The sequence below is a fragment of the Montipora capricornis genome, chromosome 10, assembly GCF_036669925.1.
Source record: "Montipora capricornis isolate CH-2021 chromosome 10, ASM3666992v2, whole genome shotgun sequence".
NCBI lineage: Eukaryota > Metazoa > Cnidaria > Anthozoa > Scleractinia > Acroporidae > Montipora > Montipora capricornis.
Genome location: NC_090892.1, coordinates 8889282 through 8907884, shown reverse-complemented (window position 1 = coordinate 8907884; position 18603 = coordinate 8889282). Strand labels below are relative to the sequence as shown.

General features: G+C 39.6%; 1 protein-coding gene across 1 annotated transcript in view; it reads right to left on the bottom strand.

Annotated features, from left to right (window-relative positions):
- Positions 1–6365: 6365 nt before the first annotated feature.
- The window catches only part of LOC138022330 (L-gulonolactone oxidase-like), a 25128-nt gene continuing 12890 nt past the window's right edge, over positions 6366–18603 (bottom strand). Inside the window, exons 7-13 of the mRNA XM_068869442.1 lie at positions 17006–17082; positions 16570–16663; positions 15654–15709; positions 14476–14552; positions 10402–10489; positions 9098–9188; positions 6366–7340 (exon numbers count right to left, since the gene is read on the bottom strand). Of these exons, the coding sequence (XP_068725543.1) occupies positions 7119–7340; positions 9098–9188; positions 10402–10489; positions 14476–14552; positions 15654–15709; positions 16570–16663; positions 17006–17082 (705 nt within the window). The 3' untranslated portion in view covers positions 6366–7118. The remainder of the gene's footprint in view (positions 7341–9097; positions 9189–10401; positions 10490–14475; positions 14553–15653; positions 15710–16569; positions 16664–17005; positions 17083–18603) is intronic.

The window sequence follows — 18603 nt, the reverse complement described above, 5'->3', positions numbered from 1 at the left end:
TCAAAATGACGCAAACAGCGTTGTCAAGACTCTCAATTAGTCAATCAGATAGCGAGATTACTAGTATTTGTTGTCTTTTTTTAATTTCTTGCTATTTCGTAACACCGCTTCAAGAAGTACATTATAAAAAGGGCATTTCGTTGGGTGTCTCGAAAACGAAGAACCTAAGACCCCGAAAACTCGAAAAAAGTAACTCAAAACCTTCAACCCTAGGCCTAAAGTTAGTTTTTAGACCTAGAGTGTAACAGTGTACATCCGACGGGAAATGATGGTGCCCAGCCACATGTGGAGAGTGATTACTCAGCTAAATATGGCGGATCGCCTAGCTTTCACTTTGAAACAAGTTGTAGGGAATGAAGGACTTGAACTTCGCTTGAGGTGACTCAAAAAACCAACTTTAGGCCTAGGGTTAGCCAAATTGAGGGTTTTGGGTTACTTTTTCGAGTTTTCGGGGTATTCGGGTCTTCTTTTTTGGGACACCCCATTTCGTTTTCATTGACAAAAATTGTATTGCTTGTCTGCAAATTGCTCATCAGTTTGCATTCGATTAAACTCGTCATTGTCATACTTCAAAATGAAATTTGGGTTAAAATCACTTTAACCCAGTTCGATTCTTCATTTCCTTAACTTAGTCAAGAATAATTAAAACTGCCACTATAAAAGAAATAAGAAAGTAATAATCAGGAGACAATAATCATCATCCTCTAATATGTACTCAGTATATTCCTTCCTAGAATAACATATCCGGGCAGGTGTGGTTGTATTTTATCGCTGCCTAAAAACACACCTAGTTTTTATTCAGATTAATATGATTTACTTATAGAAATGTTGTAAATTGCAGACAAAAACAAACAGATAACTCCAATTCAAAATTAGTGCTACCAAAAGCTATTCTCGATTTGATGCAGTACACGTGAGCAAAACGCCTTAATGAATATTAGTAACTTTAACCAATATTTCAGACATCATCATCAGTAACCAAGCTGTTACATCAGGATAGGGCTGCTTAAAGTAAACAGTAGCACACTCCGACGATACATCTGGATGCCACTATCAACCTCATTAGTAACCAAGCTTTTATAATAGGACAAGAATGTTAAAAGTCAATAGTTGCACACTCCGACGACACATCTGGATGCCACTATCAACCTCATTAGTAACCAAGCTTTTACAATAAGACAAGAATGTTAAAAGTCAATAGTTGCACACTCCGATGACACATCTGGATGCCACTATCAACCTCATTAGTAACCAAGCTTTTACAATAAGACAAGAATGTTAAAAGTCAATAGTTGCACACTCCGACGACACATCTGGATGCCACTATCAACCTCATTAGTAACCAAGCTTTTACGATAGGACAAGAATGTTAAAAGTCAATAGTGCACACTCCGACGATACGTCTGGATGCCACTATCAACCTCTTTAGTAACAAAGCTTTTACAATGAGACAAGAATGTTTAAAGTCAATAGTTGCACACTCCGACGACACATCTGGATGCCACTGTCAACCTCATTAGTAACCAAGCTTTTACAATAAGACAAGAATGTTAAAAGTCAATAGTTGCACACTCCGACGACACATCTGGATGCCACTATCAACCTCATTAGTAACCAAGCTTTTACAATCGGACAAGAATGTTAAAAGTCAATAGTTGCACACTCCGACGACATATCTGGATGCCACTATCAACCTCATTAGTAACCAAGCTTTTACAATAAGACAAGAATGTTAAAAGTCAATAGTTGCACACTCCGACGACACATCTGGATGCCACTATCAACCTCATTAGTAACCAAGCTTTTACAATCGGACAAGAATGTTAAAAGTCAATAGTTGCACACTCCGACGACACATCTGGATGCCACTATCAACCTCATTAGTAACCAAGCTTTTACAATCGGACAAGAATGTTAAAAGTTAACAGTTGCACACTCCAACGATACATCTGGATGCCACTGTGAACCTCATTAGTATAACCAAGCTTTGACAATAGGAAACGATTTTTTAAAAGCAGCAGTTGCACACTACGATGGTCTATATGGATCCTACTCTTGACATCACCAGTTCTAGCTGAAAACTGATCAGTTAAGTTATGCAGAAGAGATTTAAAATATTGGAAGAGAATATTCCCCAATTTCATCAAGATTGGCCAGAATGCCACGTTTTGTGTGACCTTAACGCAATAATAATATTGATACCTTTGTAGTAAAATATTGACAGACTACATTCTACATGTATTTACTTCCTACTAGATATACTAAAGCCTCAAATGATGGAAATTTGACAGACGTTTATATTATTGTCGAAAGAAAGTCACAAGCCTTAGGCTCAAGCTACACGTAATGTGTTCCAAAATGTCATTGATAATGAATTAAATCCTGGAAAGCCACACATCTATGAATAATTACATTCTGGAGAGCCACATAGCAATAAGTATTTAGAAAGAAAGCTTCAAGTTTACTTTCGCATACATGACATCGACATTGTGTTTTCCAATTTCTGTTTGTTCTTCATTTCTGTGAGCCTATCACCCTCGAAGGATTTAGGGCCATAACTTCTTAATGCATTATTTACATCTTTAAGAGAGTCAATTTATACGGCAAAAGCCCAATATAACCCAGAAGTAGTATTTCGCATAAACCATGTGCAATTCATAAAGCTGGATACTGCTCAGTTCTTCTTCGAGTAAAAACTCCACATCATCACGAATTCCAGTTGATCTAGAAAAAAAAGGCAAAAAGCAAGTCTTAACTATGTTTTTTCCAGAGGTGTTGATATCTTTACTTTGGCAATCCTTCATGTTCGGAGATGTAGAACATTGAGTAGGCATTGAATCGTCAATTAACAATAAGCTTAGGAAATAAAATACGAAAGTCTGTTGCTTTCATCAAAATAACAATGTTCGCAAGACTTGAAAAGAACGTTTACAAGGCTCCTAATGTGAAATAAGCTTCTGGATCATCAAAATCTATCGCGAACAAACATTTTAAGCGAAAAATAAACATCAGACACTTCTTTTCGAATTTTCCTTTCATATTGCCCCAGTTTTACGTGACCACAAATGGCTCGATTGCAACTTACCTTACTTGAACAGCTGTCCGGCGGGGTTAGTAAGACGCAGCCAGTATCATTGTCCATTTGATGTGAGATGACAATGGCATTTTCAAACAGCAATTCGGTGGAGTCAGCCAGCCAGCACCGAAAACTTGATTTCTGCAAAGGCTAAGGTCAAAGCTGTTTAAAAATTCTCTTAGCTGTTCAAATAGCTCATCTTGATACAGTGGTGAATCCGGTGTATGACGAAGGAATACAACGATTAATCCAAACGATGAAGTGACCATTTTATCTGCTGTAGAAGCTTTTCCTTTAAACGGAGCTCCATCTACCGAGCAAATTACTCTGGAAAGCGCACCAGCAGCTCAGACGGTCTCCATAACCTATGTTGCTTAACACATACCACTTTTTTCCTTGGATCTAAGAACTACGGGCTCTGTACCCGAGAAAATCGTGAATAACCTTCCGCGATGTCTTAGCCCGCGCAAGAAAATCACAGTGATCAACGTGGCCGTGCCGTGCTCATGTGATTGAAACGAACAAAACGGCTTATTCTCAAATGACAGAAACGCATGTTATTCGTCAAGGCTAAATTAGATAACTGACATGTTAATCCTATTACCCCTCTTTGTTGACAGAAGAGTCATTACTGAGTAAACCACAACTTAATTGGATTCAGAAATCGGGTACTTCCAGTTCAGACCCACTTGCGTCTCGTCATGCAATTTTATCTAGCTGGCTGGGAAATTTCTTGTGTGTGTTGCTGGGAAAAAGGAAGAGATAATGTTTTCCCAGCAACACTGAAAAACACCTGAAAATGACTAATAACATTTATTTTCATTAACTAGGGTATAATAATACATTTTACGACGAATTGGTTGTTGGGTGCCCCTGGTTTTACACTGACCGGTTATTTGGGTGGTTTTTGGCAACAGAGGTTAATTATTCGTAATGCGATCGCTTCCGTTGCCGTTAGCAATGGGTCGCAAATTTGACAGTTTTATCGCATTATCACATTACGCATTGAACCACGTTATCTATTATTCCCAAAAATCTAAAAATATTCGTGCCTTATCAGTTTTCGGTCGAATTTATGCCCAAGAAAGCAGATAAATTGCAGAAAATATTAGTTTTGCATCCAAAAAATCGTAATCAACGCTAAAATGACCAGATTTTGCCTAGAAAACATATTTTACTGTTATTTTTCTTAATTTTTTTCGTTCAACTTTCGCTTTTATAAAATGTTTCAGTTGTCTGTAAATAAGTTATAAGCTGTTGGAAAGCTTATTTTCTTAGCTTTAAAATGATGTATTTCTTCCCCCTAACTTTAAATAATTTTTGAGAAAAAAAAAAAACATTTTTTGGCCATGGCTGATTTACCGCGGTTTTCTCGCGGTTGGGAAAGTAGGAAAAAGAGTTAGGCCAGTAGCCAGGTTTTTAACCTCAGAAAAGGATCTGTTTCGTCGTACGAATGTGTGAGGACCTGTGAGCCAAAGGGCCTCTCCTGGTATGACTTCTGGGTGACCCCTTAATAACTTCTTACTAACCGAGCGCGAGGGCCGTACTGCCAGGGAAATATTGGCCCGAGGTCGTGGCAGTACGGACCGAGGGCAGCGAGGTCCGTACAAAAACGACCCAGGGCCAATATTCCCCAGTACGGCTCGAGCTACAATCGTGGTCAAAAGTTGTTGGGAAGGTTGCGGGCATCAGCTCACTTCACACATAATTCGATTTTTCTAACTATTGGCTGAAGTATTTGGGAAATACCATGCTCTTGTGGCCCCCCTCCCCCATATTCAATGTTGGAGTTCTTCAGGTAAGAAAAGTCACCATTTTTTTCCCTGGAAAATCCAACATTGAAAAGGGGGAGGGGGGTATCTGTAAAATGAAGTTACCTTCCCAACACTTTTGTCCATGATTATAGCTCGGTTAGTAAGTAGTTTATTATATGGTTTTTTAATTACCTTTTGCTTTGTTTTTGCAAGCCCGTAATCGGCCCGTTGGCCAGTCACAATTTGCCTGGAACGCTGCACGTACCACAGGCAACCCAGTGTACCCTCACGGAGGGTCTAGTTGTCAATTTAGGATCAGCACACCTGCAATATCGTACATTGTAACCAATCTCGTTCCCAGACGCTCTCGTTACCTTAGACTAACGGTCGGGAACTGGGACAGGATCCTTGTCCTTCCGGTTGTACTGCGCAAGCGTACCTACTTGGAGTCAACAAACCATTGTGAAAATTCCAAGCGATGATGGAAAATGATCAGTTTAAATGCTGTAAGGCCCAGGGCAATCAATTTGGAAAGAAAAATGGGAGCAACTACAGAATACAGGGCCACTTTTGACGCAGTAACACTCACGCGCCTCGGCTCGGCTCGTCAGTCCAATTCAGTGTTTAAAGAACAAATCACCTAACAGCTTTTAAACGTACTTTAATTCTATTACTTTAAAGAAGCAAATGCGACACTGAAAGTAATGGCGAATTTTGCATAAATGAGGAAGAGGCATTCTTTCGACTTCTTTATCATGCGTTACCATGGTAACAGCCTGTAGAGCACATAAATTGTCAAAAAGATGAACCTTCGTGGTAGTTCAAATCAGGGACCAAGTTTTAGCTTCCAGGAAAAAAAATCAGAAATGTGGCAGAAATGGAAGTATAAGTGCTTAAAAACTGTGTTCAGTCACCCCAAGTACGAGGATCATCTCCATTTTGAGATGGAAATTGTTAACCCCCGGTAGATGCCATGAAGAGATGACTTTTTCATTTCATCTACCGTCGTTAGCAATTTCCATCTCAGTCACTTATTTCAATTGCGAGTACGCACGGTTTCGACAATTTTAGACATAGCAGTGTACTTGACCCTAGTTGAATCACACTTATTGTTGCTCCCGTGAGTCTGCAATAGGTGCTCCGCGATTGAGCATCCCAAGTGGTAATCGGAAGGTCGTACAGTCGACTCCTCTAAGTGAAAAATCGGACTTTTTCCGAGAATCCCCGAGTCACTATTGGAAAAATATCATTTCTTCAAAAGAGACCTTGTCATCGCCAAGATGAAAATGGAAACTTTAAAAGCGAAACTTCTTCCCAACTCAGTGACGAATACAAACAACTGAAACTACGCCGGGGTTATCTCACAGGTGAATTAACCTCTCGCGAGCACACCAGAAAATAAATACAAACTAAGAAAGGTTCTTTTTCATCTGGATCCATCTGAAAAAACTGCGTTACATGCACACTGTTACTGTATAGAAAAAATTGTTTGCGCGCCATAGTTTTGATAGATAGAAATGACATTCGCAACTCACTTCAAAAATTGAACTTTTAATAGCATATTGTTTTGGAAATTTATGTTATATTCTAATGCTTTTCTCGTTCAAGAATATCGAGTTTCTGTTGACTACATTGTTCACCTTTCGTTGCATAAACATACCAAATTGCTTACAGAAGGCATGGTGCCATAAAGAGAATGCTGTTCTGTTCATTTCGAAAACGGAATATAGGTCCCTAAAACCACACCGAAGGCACCTTGCGAACAGAGCCTCACCAGAGGGGCGAGCAAGAGAGGCTCTGTAGAAATCTTATTGAGTCGACGCAGACCAAGTTTCTGGGCTAGTCACTCAGGTCAAACTGGTTTAGGCAGCGCTCGCATCATATTTTTGAGAGGGAGAAGGTCAAACTCGAGCCTTCAGCACGAAAGTCAATATGGCGTCTAGGAGTGCGATCGAGACTTGCCCTGGATTTGAAACTGTCTCCAAGCAACGGCTTGCGTATACTCAATAAAGACTTTAAGAAAGACTGCTGGCAGGGTGCGCTGAACGCAGCTGTATTGTAAAATTCATTGTGCTTTGTATAGACGCAACAAAGTGTCCCCACTTGAGCCCATGATTTTAGTTTCTCACTGCGGGTAAGCGTTAGGACGAGAGGAACATTTTAAGAGAGTCTACATAAGGTAAAAGTCGATTTCTTTGCAATTTCTCAATACAAGGCGTTCTAAAAAAACCGAATTTCTATGGTTGGCCAAGGGGTTCAAATATCAGAAAAAAAGACAAAAGCGCCTTTCATAGTCCTGTATCCACAGTGTGTGTCACAGACTGTCGATCACTCTCTTCTGTTGCGTTCAAAATTGTTCCGTTATCACCAAGAGAGGCCGACCCAAAAATCACTTTTTCCACGTATTCATTGCGAAACAGACCATGGGGATCCAACTTTTCACAAATCTCACGGAACTCTTGAAACTTCGGGAACATTTTCTCGATGTCTGCAACTGTGAGGTTGTGAGCCTAGAAGGGAAAAACGGTCAAAAATGAAAAAACATAACTTTCTTAAGTCTCTACTGGGAGTTGAGATAAAGATGTATGACAATAAAGACGACGACCGGAGGAGGTGGTTAAGACGATGATCAATGATGATAAAATAAAGACAGCTATGATGATGATGATCACGACGGCAAAGACTATGAAGAAGATTTGGTTTTCGATTTTGATTCGGGGATACTCGGAAAGAATCCGAGTGCTCCTTTGCAGGAGTCGATCGAACGCACGATCTCCCGATTACTAGTTCGGATGCTCTACCACTGAGCCACAGAAGATGACCGGAAAAAATCCGAGTGCTCCTTCGCAGGAGTCGAACCTACGAACGGCTTCCGATTACTAGTTCGGATGCTCCACCACTGAGCTATAGGAGACTCGCGGGAGCCTGAGGCCCTTAAAATTGCCATCTTGGACAAAAGTCGTTGGGAAAATGTAACACCCCACCATGAAATGGTCATTCCCTAATTTGTCTGTGTGATAAAAGATTAACCTCTCCATACTTTTCTCCCTCCCACAATCCAATGTTGGTCTAGGAACGGCCAAAGGGTTGCACAGTATTTTTCACAACATTAGAGAAATTAGGCATAGCGTTAACGTGAAACGGCAAACGCGAAACGTGAAAAGCATGAAAATTACGTTATTTTATTCAATACGTCGCTCTCTTTTGAAAAGTTTCTTGATACCTGCTGCTTACATACATACATACATACATACATATGTAATTGACCACTCCCCATAAAGGCTTTTCAAGGCCCGTGAACACAATCACGACAGAACAGAACATTCAACAACTGTTAAGAATCCCAACTGGCCGGAGGCAAACAAGTTGGCTGAGAAGTTGAACCAGGGATTACGAGGAAGAAATTCAACCAGTGGCCAGAACGTGTCTTGAACCCGGGACCCCCGGATCTCAAGGCAAGCGCCCTCACCACTGGGCCGAACTCCCTCCTATAGGCAAGAAACGAGCTTAAATCAAACAAGTTTCTTCTATTTGTGGCAAAACGCAAATTTCAGTCTGGCGTTTACCGTTTGCCGTAACGCGAGGCTAAATCTCTCTATCTATTGGTTTGATTGTCAACATTGGTAAAGGGAGAGAGAGAGAGGGGGGGGGGGGGGGGGGGGGAAATGGCACTAGACTTTGTTTGTGAGTGCATGTCCAATGGTGTTTACAACAGAACTTTTCCTAAGAGTTTTGTCCAAGATTGTCGACACCTGTGATAATTGTCCCGTTTTACCGCTAGGATCTATATGGTCGGCAAAATGGAGCGATTGTACTGAAAGAGACGTTACATCTTAACCTCGGCCGGTGAATGAAATGAAGAAAATTTGCTTTTCGTTGGATAACATCTGAGTGTTTCTTTGCAGAAGCCGAACCAACGAACTTCCGATCTTCTTCATTTCATTCACGGAGGTTAACATGTAACATCTACATCTAAATGTTCCAGCACTCGGCAAAGCCCCTTTTTGACTTACGGCTGTTTCTGCTTAGGTGAACTCAAGCCAGCAACTTCTGCTAGAGAGAACAGGACAACCACAACACCGAGGACTACATCCCCTACTGTTCTCAAATAGTGTGTGGGTTCTTTAACGTCCCACAGGGAACTTTCATGTATGAAGCAAGTGGTGGCTCAGTTCAATCGCGAACGATTATGATTATAAACACGTTGATGACGAAGACGACAACAATGAAGATGATGAAAAATCTATCAATCAGCTCGTTCTCCTACCTTTGCCCAATGAGGTTTCCCACCAACTGACATCATCAGGTCTTCATAGTATTTCCAGTAAGGTTCGTACGGGATATATTTGTCGTAAGGCCTGTGGAAAAAACATCGAACACACCTCAACAAGTGAACAACAAGACAGAAGCAAAAGTTGTTGGTCTCGTAAGAGAAAGAGGAAGTCATTAACAAGGACCACAACTGTAAACTGTCTCTGAAAAGCCCCACTCTTACCCTCCCCCCTCCTCCGGTTATGGGCCCACCTACCTGAAAACAGAATACTACACCCCATTATACAATACAATACATACTTAATTGACCACTCCCCATAGGGCTTTTCAGGGCCAATGAAACACAATCACAACACAACATTCAACAACAACTGTTAAAAATCCCAACTGGCCGGAGGCAAGCTATTTGGCTATTTACAAGTGCAGCTGAGAAGTTGAACCAGGGACAACCAGGAATAAATTCAACCAGAGGTCAGAATGCATCTTGAACACGGGATTCCCGGATCTCGAGGCAAGCACCCTAACAGAATAGCCTGCACAGTTTTACATTAACCTTCAAAACGCTAGAATAAATATAATTCATTTGAATATTTGTAGTAAGATGGAAACTGACAATTAAGATAAACGAAACTGGAATGTAAGCCAATTGAGGCTGAGACTTTTCCCTTGCAGTTAACAATACTGTTCACGAGGCATGTTAACTCAGTGGAAAGTTCTTTAAATTTAGCAAGAAAGATATTGTAAATGTGGTTGTTCTTCGATCCGAAGATGACGTAAAGTGCAGATAAAATGGCAGAAATAAACTTGATTTCCAGCAATATTTTTACATTTTTTAAATTTTCTGTTTAAAGTGGTATTACGATCCACCCTTGGCCATTTTGGATTTGTATATCATCCAACATGGCGGCAGACGCATACTTCACACTATTTTGGCACCTGATTGAAAACGAAGAATACATCGTTTCGACAAGTTATTGTTATTCCGGTTGTATACCCGTCGGATAAAGCCCCCACTTGTAAGCTCATCTATTAAACACATTACGGAGTCCAGAGATTATACGCAGCAGTTTACGTAATGAAAAAGAGCCAACGACGTTGGAATAAGCTAACAGTTGTCATCGTAATTTGTCAACAACAGGGCGTGACTCCATTCGCTGCTTTGAGGTCACGACATGTAACAGAAAAAGCCGAGTTTCCCACCAAGTCTCAAGGAGAGCAACAAAACAGAATATATAACGTCCGAGGATAAAAATGCAGGGTTACTTGCAAAATATTGAGAGAAAAGTTCTTGTTCCTGACCTGAACACAATGATGTTGATGAAACACACGTCCTGGTCATAACATGGACTCATGAAGATGTCATCTTTCTTCACAAACCGGACTTCAACTAACGACAATGAAATGAGAATTCACCATTTCAAAATACACATCTGAGCAACTGAACCCCTCCTCACCTGCCTGATTGAAAAGAATGATTTAAACAACGGCCATAGAATAATAATATAATAATAATAATAATAATAATAATAATAATAATAATAATAATAATAATAATAATAATAATAATAATAATAATAATAATAATAATAATCCCTGATGAGGACGACAGTACGAAGTTTTGGAGAAATATCTGGAGTGTAGGGACAGTCGTGAGCATAATAGGACGCGGAGAGGATGATCAACAGAGAGAACTGGAGATAACATACCTGGGATGGTAACTATCCAGAGTAGAAAGATGCCAAGTTGGAAAGCACCTAGCAGGGATGGTGCGCAAGGTTTCTGGTTAAAAACCTGAAGGCCCTTCACAGAAGAATTGCTGAACAGCTGAATAACATATTGAAAGGAGAAGAGAGGCTGTCATTAACCTTTGGGACAACGATCTTATGTGTGAAGGACCCCAGCAAAGGAAATGCAGTTGACAACTTGCTTGCCTCCCCCTTATGTGGAAGCTCATGACAGGCGTCATTGCTGAGGCACCGTACGAATATCTGGAGGAGATTCTACCTGAAGAACAGAAGGGGTGTTAGAGAGGAAGCAGGGGGACTATAAAAGATCAATTGCTGATCAATAATGCGATCCTTAAGGATTGCAAAAGGAGGTACACGAACGTTGCCATGGCCAGGATCGATTACCGCAAGGCCTATGACATGGTGCCAATAGTTGGATAGTGGAATGCCTGAAAATGTTTGGTGTTGTGGCTAACGTGAGACAGTTCTCTTGAGCACTATGGGTGAGTGGAAGATCGAACCGACATCACGTGCACAGCCATTGGGAGTTGTGAACATCAATAGGGCGACATTCCAAGGAGAGAGCCTTTCGCCGTTGCTGTTTGTCCATTGTATGGTTCCACTTTCGTTAGTGCTGAGTAGGTCAAAAGCTGGGTATGAGCGGAGAGGGCGTGCATGAGTGTAAGAGAAACCACCAACGGTTAACGGATCACCTAAAACTATTTAAGAAATCTTTCGAACAGGCTGACTCCCTTGTACAGACAGTTCAAACACTTAGCTCGGACATTGGAATGGAATTTGGAATAAAAACGTGTGGGGTGCTCTTACTGAAACGAGGTAAAATTGTAGAATTGTATTACCGGAAAGGAAAGTTATGAAGGAGATTGACGACAACAGGTATAAGTACTTAGGCATCCTGGAAGCAGACCAATTAAAAGAGAAGGATATGAAAGAGTTGTAAAGGAATATATTAAACGGAGGCTGAAATTAGTGTTTAAGACAAAGTTGAGTGGAAGGAATAAGATCATGGCTATCAACAAATGGGCTGTTGCAATCCTAAGGTATAGCGCTGGTGTGATAGAATAGAAGAGTGATGAACTAAAGGAGCTGGATCGAAATTTTAAACAGGAAAATGATGACACTACACGGGGCTCTACTCCCCACAAGTGATGTAGGCAGGTTATATCTATCACGACAGAAAGGACAAGGAGGCCTAATTGACTGTGAAATGTGTGTGAAGACTGAGGAATATAATCTGGCATGGTATGTACGGAATTCAAACGAGAGACTTATGGCAGAAGTAAGGACAGTGATGAGCAAAGGAAAAGAGAGAGTTTAAACAAGAAAGACAGAGTGCCACCTTGAATAAAGAAAAAAAAGTATGGTCAATTCTTGCGTGAAATGCCCGAGGGGAGGACTGAGTAATTTTCTAATTTGGCGAATTTTATACACCCCAGAGAAGTCCTTACTACATGTATTGGCAACGTGACAGTGATGTGAATCGACATGGACATGTTAGAATCGAACCAGGAACTCCAAAATTACGAACACTGTGAAGAGGTCGAATGATGAAGTCCCCAACAGAGATAGAATTAATTGATATTTTTGACAATTGCTGGCGAGAATGCTGTTTTCGAGTCGTTCATTAACAGGCGATTATGAAGTAGCCACGCACGGACATCAGAAACGAACGCAGGACTCAATAGCGGCTATAGCACGGTCGGTATACCCATGAACAGAGGGAAGATGGTTAGCAATTACGTGATAGAGCCGCGCAACATGAAACTGGCACAGAACGAGTACAAGAGAAGGCACGACAATATTGCCAGATTGGTTCATTGGAAGCTCTGTTGTAAGTATGACATGAACAGAAGTGAGAAATGGTATGAACAACAACCGGAAAGGGTTGTGGAAAACGAAAGATATAAGATCTTGTAAGACATGACCACCCAGTGTGATCATTTCATTGCGGCCAGAAAACCCGACATTGTTGTCGTTGAAAGGGAGAATAACAAAGGCAATCATTGTGGATAATTCGTCACAGGGTGCCTGAGAAGGAAGATGAAAAGATTGAGAAATACCAGGCGCTGAAGAGAGAAATTATGGGGATCATACATCTAGAAGTGGTAGTGATAGTTGTTGGTGCACTTGGAATAGTAAGTAAAAGGCTAGATGCGTGGCTTGCGAAGCAAGGCATTACCATCAAGAGGGCACTGTTGCAGAAAACAGCCTTGCTAGGAACAGCAAGGATCCTAAGGAATGTGTTAGAAAGCTGAAGGAGAAGTTAATGAGGCAAATTAAGGACCTTTGGCCAATGGCTATAATTATATGGTTTGCTTCTTTGCAACATCTGTCAGAGCATAAGTGTTACGGTTATATAACAATAATAATAATTATAATAGTATTACATAGTTTTTTCAAAACTTTTTACCAGAGAACGATTTTACTTCTTTCTAAGCATGAATCCTGGTAACGGATCTTCAATATTTTTAATTATTATTAATATTAATAATAATAATAGGGACTTAATTAGTACTACATCCACCAGTTGGCTCTTTGCCTACTAGAGTGAGTTTCAATAGAGTGTCGTAAAACCAAAACCAAAGTAATTACCTTGGCGAATCAACCAGGACGGAGACAATCCAGTAAACCAATCAAAACTCGAAAGAGCGCGGGAAACTGTTCATGCGCGAGCCACGATTGGTTTCACTTCAGTGGTTCCACTTCCAATTGAAAAGTGGCGCGAGAACTTTGAACCAATCACTGAGTGAAGTTATCATAATTAAACCAAAGCAATTCGCTAATTACACTGTACTTTCAACACTCAATTGAAAACCACTCTAATTACAATTACTACAAGTTAATGCAAATCAACTGAAATCAAACATTGGTTTTAGAGGAGATGGGAAAACCGGAAAACCCAAGGAAAAACCTCTTGGAAACTGGAAACAATGACATCATACTTGAACACAAAGTTACACAAAACGAAGAAATGAATAATTGCAGATTAAGAGTGCTGCTGCATCAAGCTGAGTGGAAAACATACACCTAGGGATTTGAGGAGCCTCAACTGACTCCTTGGCATCAGAGACTAATAAGGGTTTGTCTTGAGTATGTAAGCAACACAATACTACTGCACTTATTGTAAAGGATAACAGCGCAGAGGGAGCAGGTGACTTTAGGCAACCTATGGCGACCAGAAGTAACGTTTTCTCATTCATGGGCCGTTTTTTTCCCAGACTTTTGAAGTACACTGTAAGTTGCCTCTACAAGACCACTGTGACATTGCAAGGAAAAAATGCCACTGTACCGGGGCCGGTTGCTCGAAGCCTGGTTAGCGCTAACCATTGGTTAAAAGCTATAGGTTTCCATGGTATTTATCGCTGGTTAGCGCTAACCATGCTTTGAGCAACCGGGACCTGGTTGCTAAATTTTCCTTAACAAATGCCTGTGCCAATAGGTTACTTAGTGGCATGCTTTCATCGAATCACATCCCTCCATCCATCCATTCAACCATCCACTCATCAGGACTGAAAAGTAAAAGATCTGCATCCCTTGGCCACCAGCCTTCCTTAAAGGGCACACTGCATTAGCAGTGGAGTCAGAGGAGAAAATAGAGATTAAGCAGAAAAACATGGAAACCAACCTGGAAAATGAACATCAAGGAATCCTGACTCTTTGACCCAACTCTGAAGCTTTCGGAGCACATAAACAGTCTTATCCCTTAAAATAAATAAATAAATAAATAAACAAATGCTTGTGAATGTCATTAACAGCAATAATTTTACTATTGAATTCTTGTTTGCCAAGGTATTTTATGAATTGGCTAAGATTAATAAAAAAGGAAAGAAAGAAAGTGCTGACATCAATAACAGCCATAATAAGATTATTCTAATTACTATTGCTGGCTTTAACCTTTTTAATATTTATTATTACCTAAAATAATCCCAAGATTTTTGTCGTGCAATTTGGAATAAATAAGCGCTGTTTTTTTTTTCCAAAGACTTTAAATTTGTGTGAGCAGCACTTATTTATCTCAAACTGCACTCAAAATAATGTGATTACCTTTAGTTAGCATATATAAAAATAATAATGTTCCTTAGGGCTACTGTAACAGCAAACAGAAACACAGCATTCCGGTCATACATGTACAAATTGTTTTATCCCGATACAAATCAAAATAAATTAATACTTTTATTCATGTTACCCAGAAGTATTCTGTATCTACATGTATGCTACAGAAAGACTGGTCCATAACTATAAAAGATACAGAATACCAATAAAACATGTTTATTTTCCGAGTCAGTTGATGGAGATTGATATGTATGGGTTATTGACCAAGCGTGAGGTCAAGATGACTGGATATTGGCCAAGTTCTTTTTTTGCGTGTTTATGGACCGAGACGAAGTCGAGGTCCATAAACACGCAAAAAAAGAACGAGGCCAATATCCAGTCATCTTGACCGAACAATCTTGGTCAATAAAGGATTTATTATATGACTTAAAACACCAAAAAATGATCTTTGATCTTGCGGGACCAAGCGAGAAATCCCGAGCGGGCAGTATCGCTCCATCTTGCCCGCTCGGGTAGCCAATCAGAGCGCGCGATTTGGTTCATCTTGCCCGCTCACGGAGCTAGTCATATAATAAAATAAAATAACATACATGTAATGCTCCTATTGCACCATTCGATAACAAAAACAACAACAACAATAACAACAATAATAATAATGATAATAATAATAATAATAATAAAAATTATTATTATTATTATTATTATTATTATTAATAATGCTAAGATTAAATAAAATGTTAACAGACTTACTGTGGGATGGCCCACTCTGTCACATACTGTTTAAACAAACAGTCAAAGTTGAAAATCTATAGATGAAAAGAAGACAAAATGGCACAAAAATTGGACCACAGGCAAGAAATTTGCTAGGGATGCCAGTACCCCGTGGTGCCTGGATCACAACAAGCTCCTTCCCACTAACTTTTATTAAAGGCACCAGTTCCCAAACTCATCAATTGGCGATAAGTTTAATCTACAGTACACTTGTTGTGGCTATTCACATACATAATCACTTACAAAAAAAAAAAAACATGATGCTACTACCAATAATCTAAGGGCTAACAGCAGCTTCAGTGACACTTAAAAAATTCTCTACATTGCAGCCAATTTCCAACATGATGTGATCTCATCTGCTTTTCACTTCAAAGCTCAAAAAATTATTACCAGCCATCAGCCTGGAGCCATTAACCCTTTTAGTCATGAGAGCACTTGAGACTAGTCTAATATAGATTTTACTCTGTCTAATGCAGCCAGACAAATTACTTGTCATTGGGGTCCACTAATGACAGATGAATTTGTTAAAGCACAATGAGAAAAGACTGTGAAACAAAACGAAAAGTGCAACAGAAGCAGTGTAGAGAGAAATGGAATCAAGAATCTAGATTACTGTTTGCATAAATAAATTCAAAGCAATAATCTTGAAAAGTAGGTCACTGTGCTGAGAAAAAGCCAAAAATATTCCATGGCTGTATCTTTGCCCAGGACTTGCACAACTTTTGACAAGTTGACCTTAAGAGTTCTTATGTAATTTTTTTTCCAAATCACTGGGCTATACACAAAACACAAACTAAAAGGCATTATTGCTCTGAGCCCTTCTTTGTGCACATGCAAAAATGGTAACATTTTTTTCATAATTACTGGTTGTCTTTTTCTGCGTGTCCTGACATACCTTGAAGCTTTGATCAATTCTGCTTGAAGGCTGGCTGTGCAAGAGCTTGAAATAACTCCAGTTAATAAATGGCACAAGGCGAGGTACAAATGAACTATAAATTAAGAAAGATTAGGATAGATACATTTGTAAGAACTCAAAATAAAATCTACACCAGTAAAAAGATCCCAAATATCGGATACAGTGCCATACATTTCTTTGTTGTTTTTGCAATCGCTTCCCTGGCCAATTTGCCACAGGATTAATATTATTGAACGTGGGCTCAGTATGGCCCAGATTTTTAGCCATGCATGCTACACTTGTGCTAGGACTTGTACATATTATCTTCAAATCTTCCCTGCAAATTGAAACTGCAATAGACTGTATTCTTCATATGTGTTATATTTAGCTATAATAAATTGTAATTTAAAAGCTGTAAACAATGATAGACACACACCTTAGCCAGTACATGAACTCTAAGGACCGATACCCAACAGCCTTGTCCCAAAACCAGCTTGATGTCTCTACTACAGCCTGTAGATCAAAAAAATAATTTGTCCAAGCATTAGTAAGATTTAACCCTGCTCTATATGCTGTATGTGTAGTGGAATACACAAATATTGCACCATGATACTAAAATTCGTTTTTAATATTTTATGTAATAAAATAATTCAAGAGGGTAACAGGCATACAAACACCCCTGTCAATCATAATACAGCTCAAATGTTGCTGCAGTAACCCAAAGAAGTGTCCTGAATCCAAATTACAGAATGATCAAGAATTCGGTAAGAATTCTGAAACTAATAATTATTAATACAAGCTATTACAGACACTAGATTATATAAAAGATGTACTACTTTCCTTTAGGCCTTAAATGGTACATGTATATTCATTTTATACACTGTAAGCCAGATTTCAATACACTGTATTCATAGGAGATCTACATGGGATTTGTTAACTAACCGGCCTGTGAAAAAATATACATATCCATTCAGATTTGTCCAGTTCATTTTGTATCCTTGACTATCAGGATTGCCATTAAGGGCCAGCGCTGGGTAATCTTCCCTCTGCCACTGTGGGCATGATGCTTGAGACTTTCAGACAAAGTAACAGTACCCCTCCCACAATTCAATCCTGGCCAAAACATTCAGCTGTCAAAGAAACTAACAGCTCCATTGGTGCCCCTCCTCCACACTTACAGTGCTGTAATATGAAATTATGGTGCAAGTAATGGTCTTCAACATTCCTGAGGGGACGTGGGAGAGGAACCTCACAAGGCTGTAAATATAGATGGGAAATAGACACAACCTAGAGGTAGCCTACCAGAAATAAGAGTGTAAATGGGTGAGTCCCAAAGTGTTTTGGTCAGGATCATTGTAACTGCTTGCTTCTTCATACATGTATCTTTCCCACCATTCTAATTTGATTTGCATTGCAGGGGTTTTGATAACTTTTGATTAGAAGTAGATGCCTGGGCTAACCAATGTAAGCGGCTGTCACTCTTGTCCTTTACAAGGGTTTGGATGAAAATCAAGGCAGAGTAGCAGGCGATGAGAGGCAAATTTCTGACAAACAGATGGTGGTATCGCCGCTGATGGGTTTCTAGTAAAACCCGTACATTGCAACCTGAGGTCTCAAAAAGGAAATGCCCTGACCTATTATAAACTAAGATTACTCTGACTTCCTAACAACATACAATTTCCTCTCCACTGGAGAAGCCCCTTTGGGCCAATGGGCTTCTAATAACATTTATGTATACTTCCCATGCCATTACCCCCTTTAACTCAAGACACGGAAACTTAAATAGAGATGATGTGATTCAAATTTTTTTCTCATTCAAAAATTTCGAAACCAGTTCAATTTTGATTTTCCTTTGTTTGAGATTATGATGATGAATATTAGACATACCAAAATTGGACTGGTTTGAAATTGTGCTTGAATAGTGCTTGAAATAAATGAAAAAGTCCAGTTGCAATTTTGTGACAAGATATGAAAATTTAGTCGCAATTTTGCAAATTTTAGTTGCAAGACCGTAGTGCTGCATTGTGTTGTCAG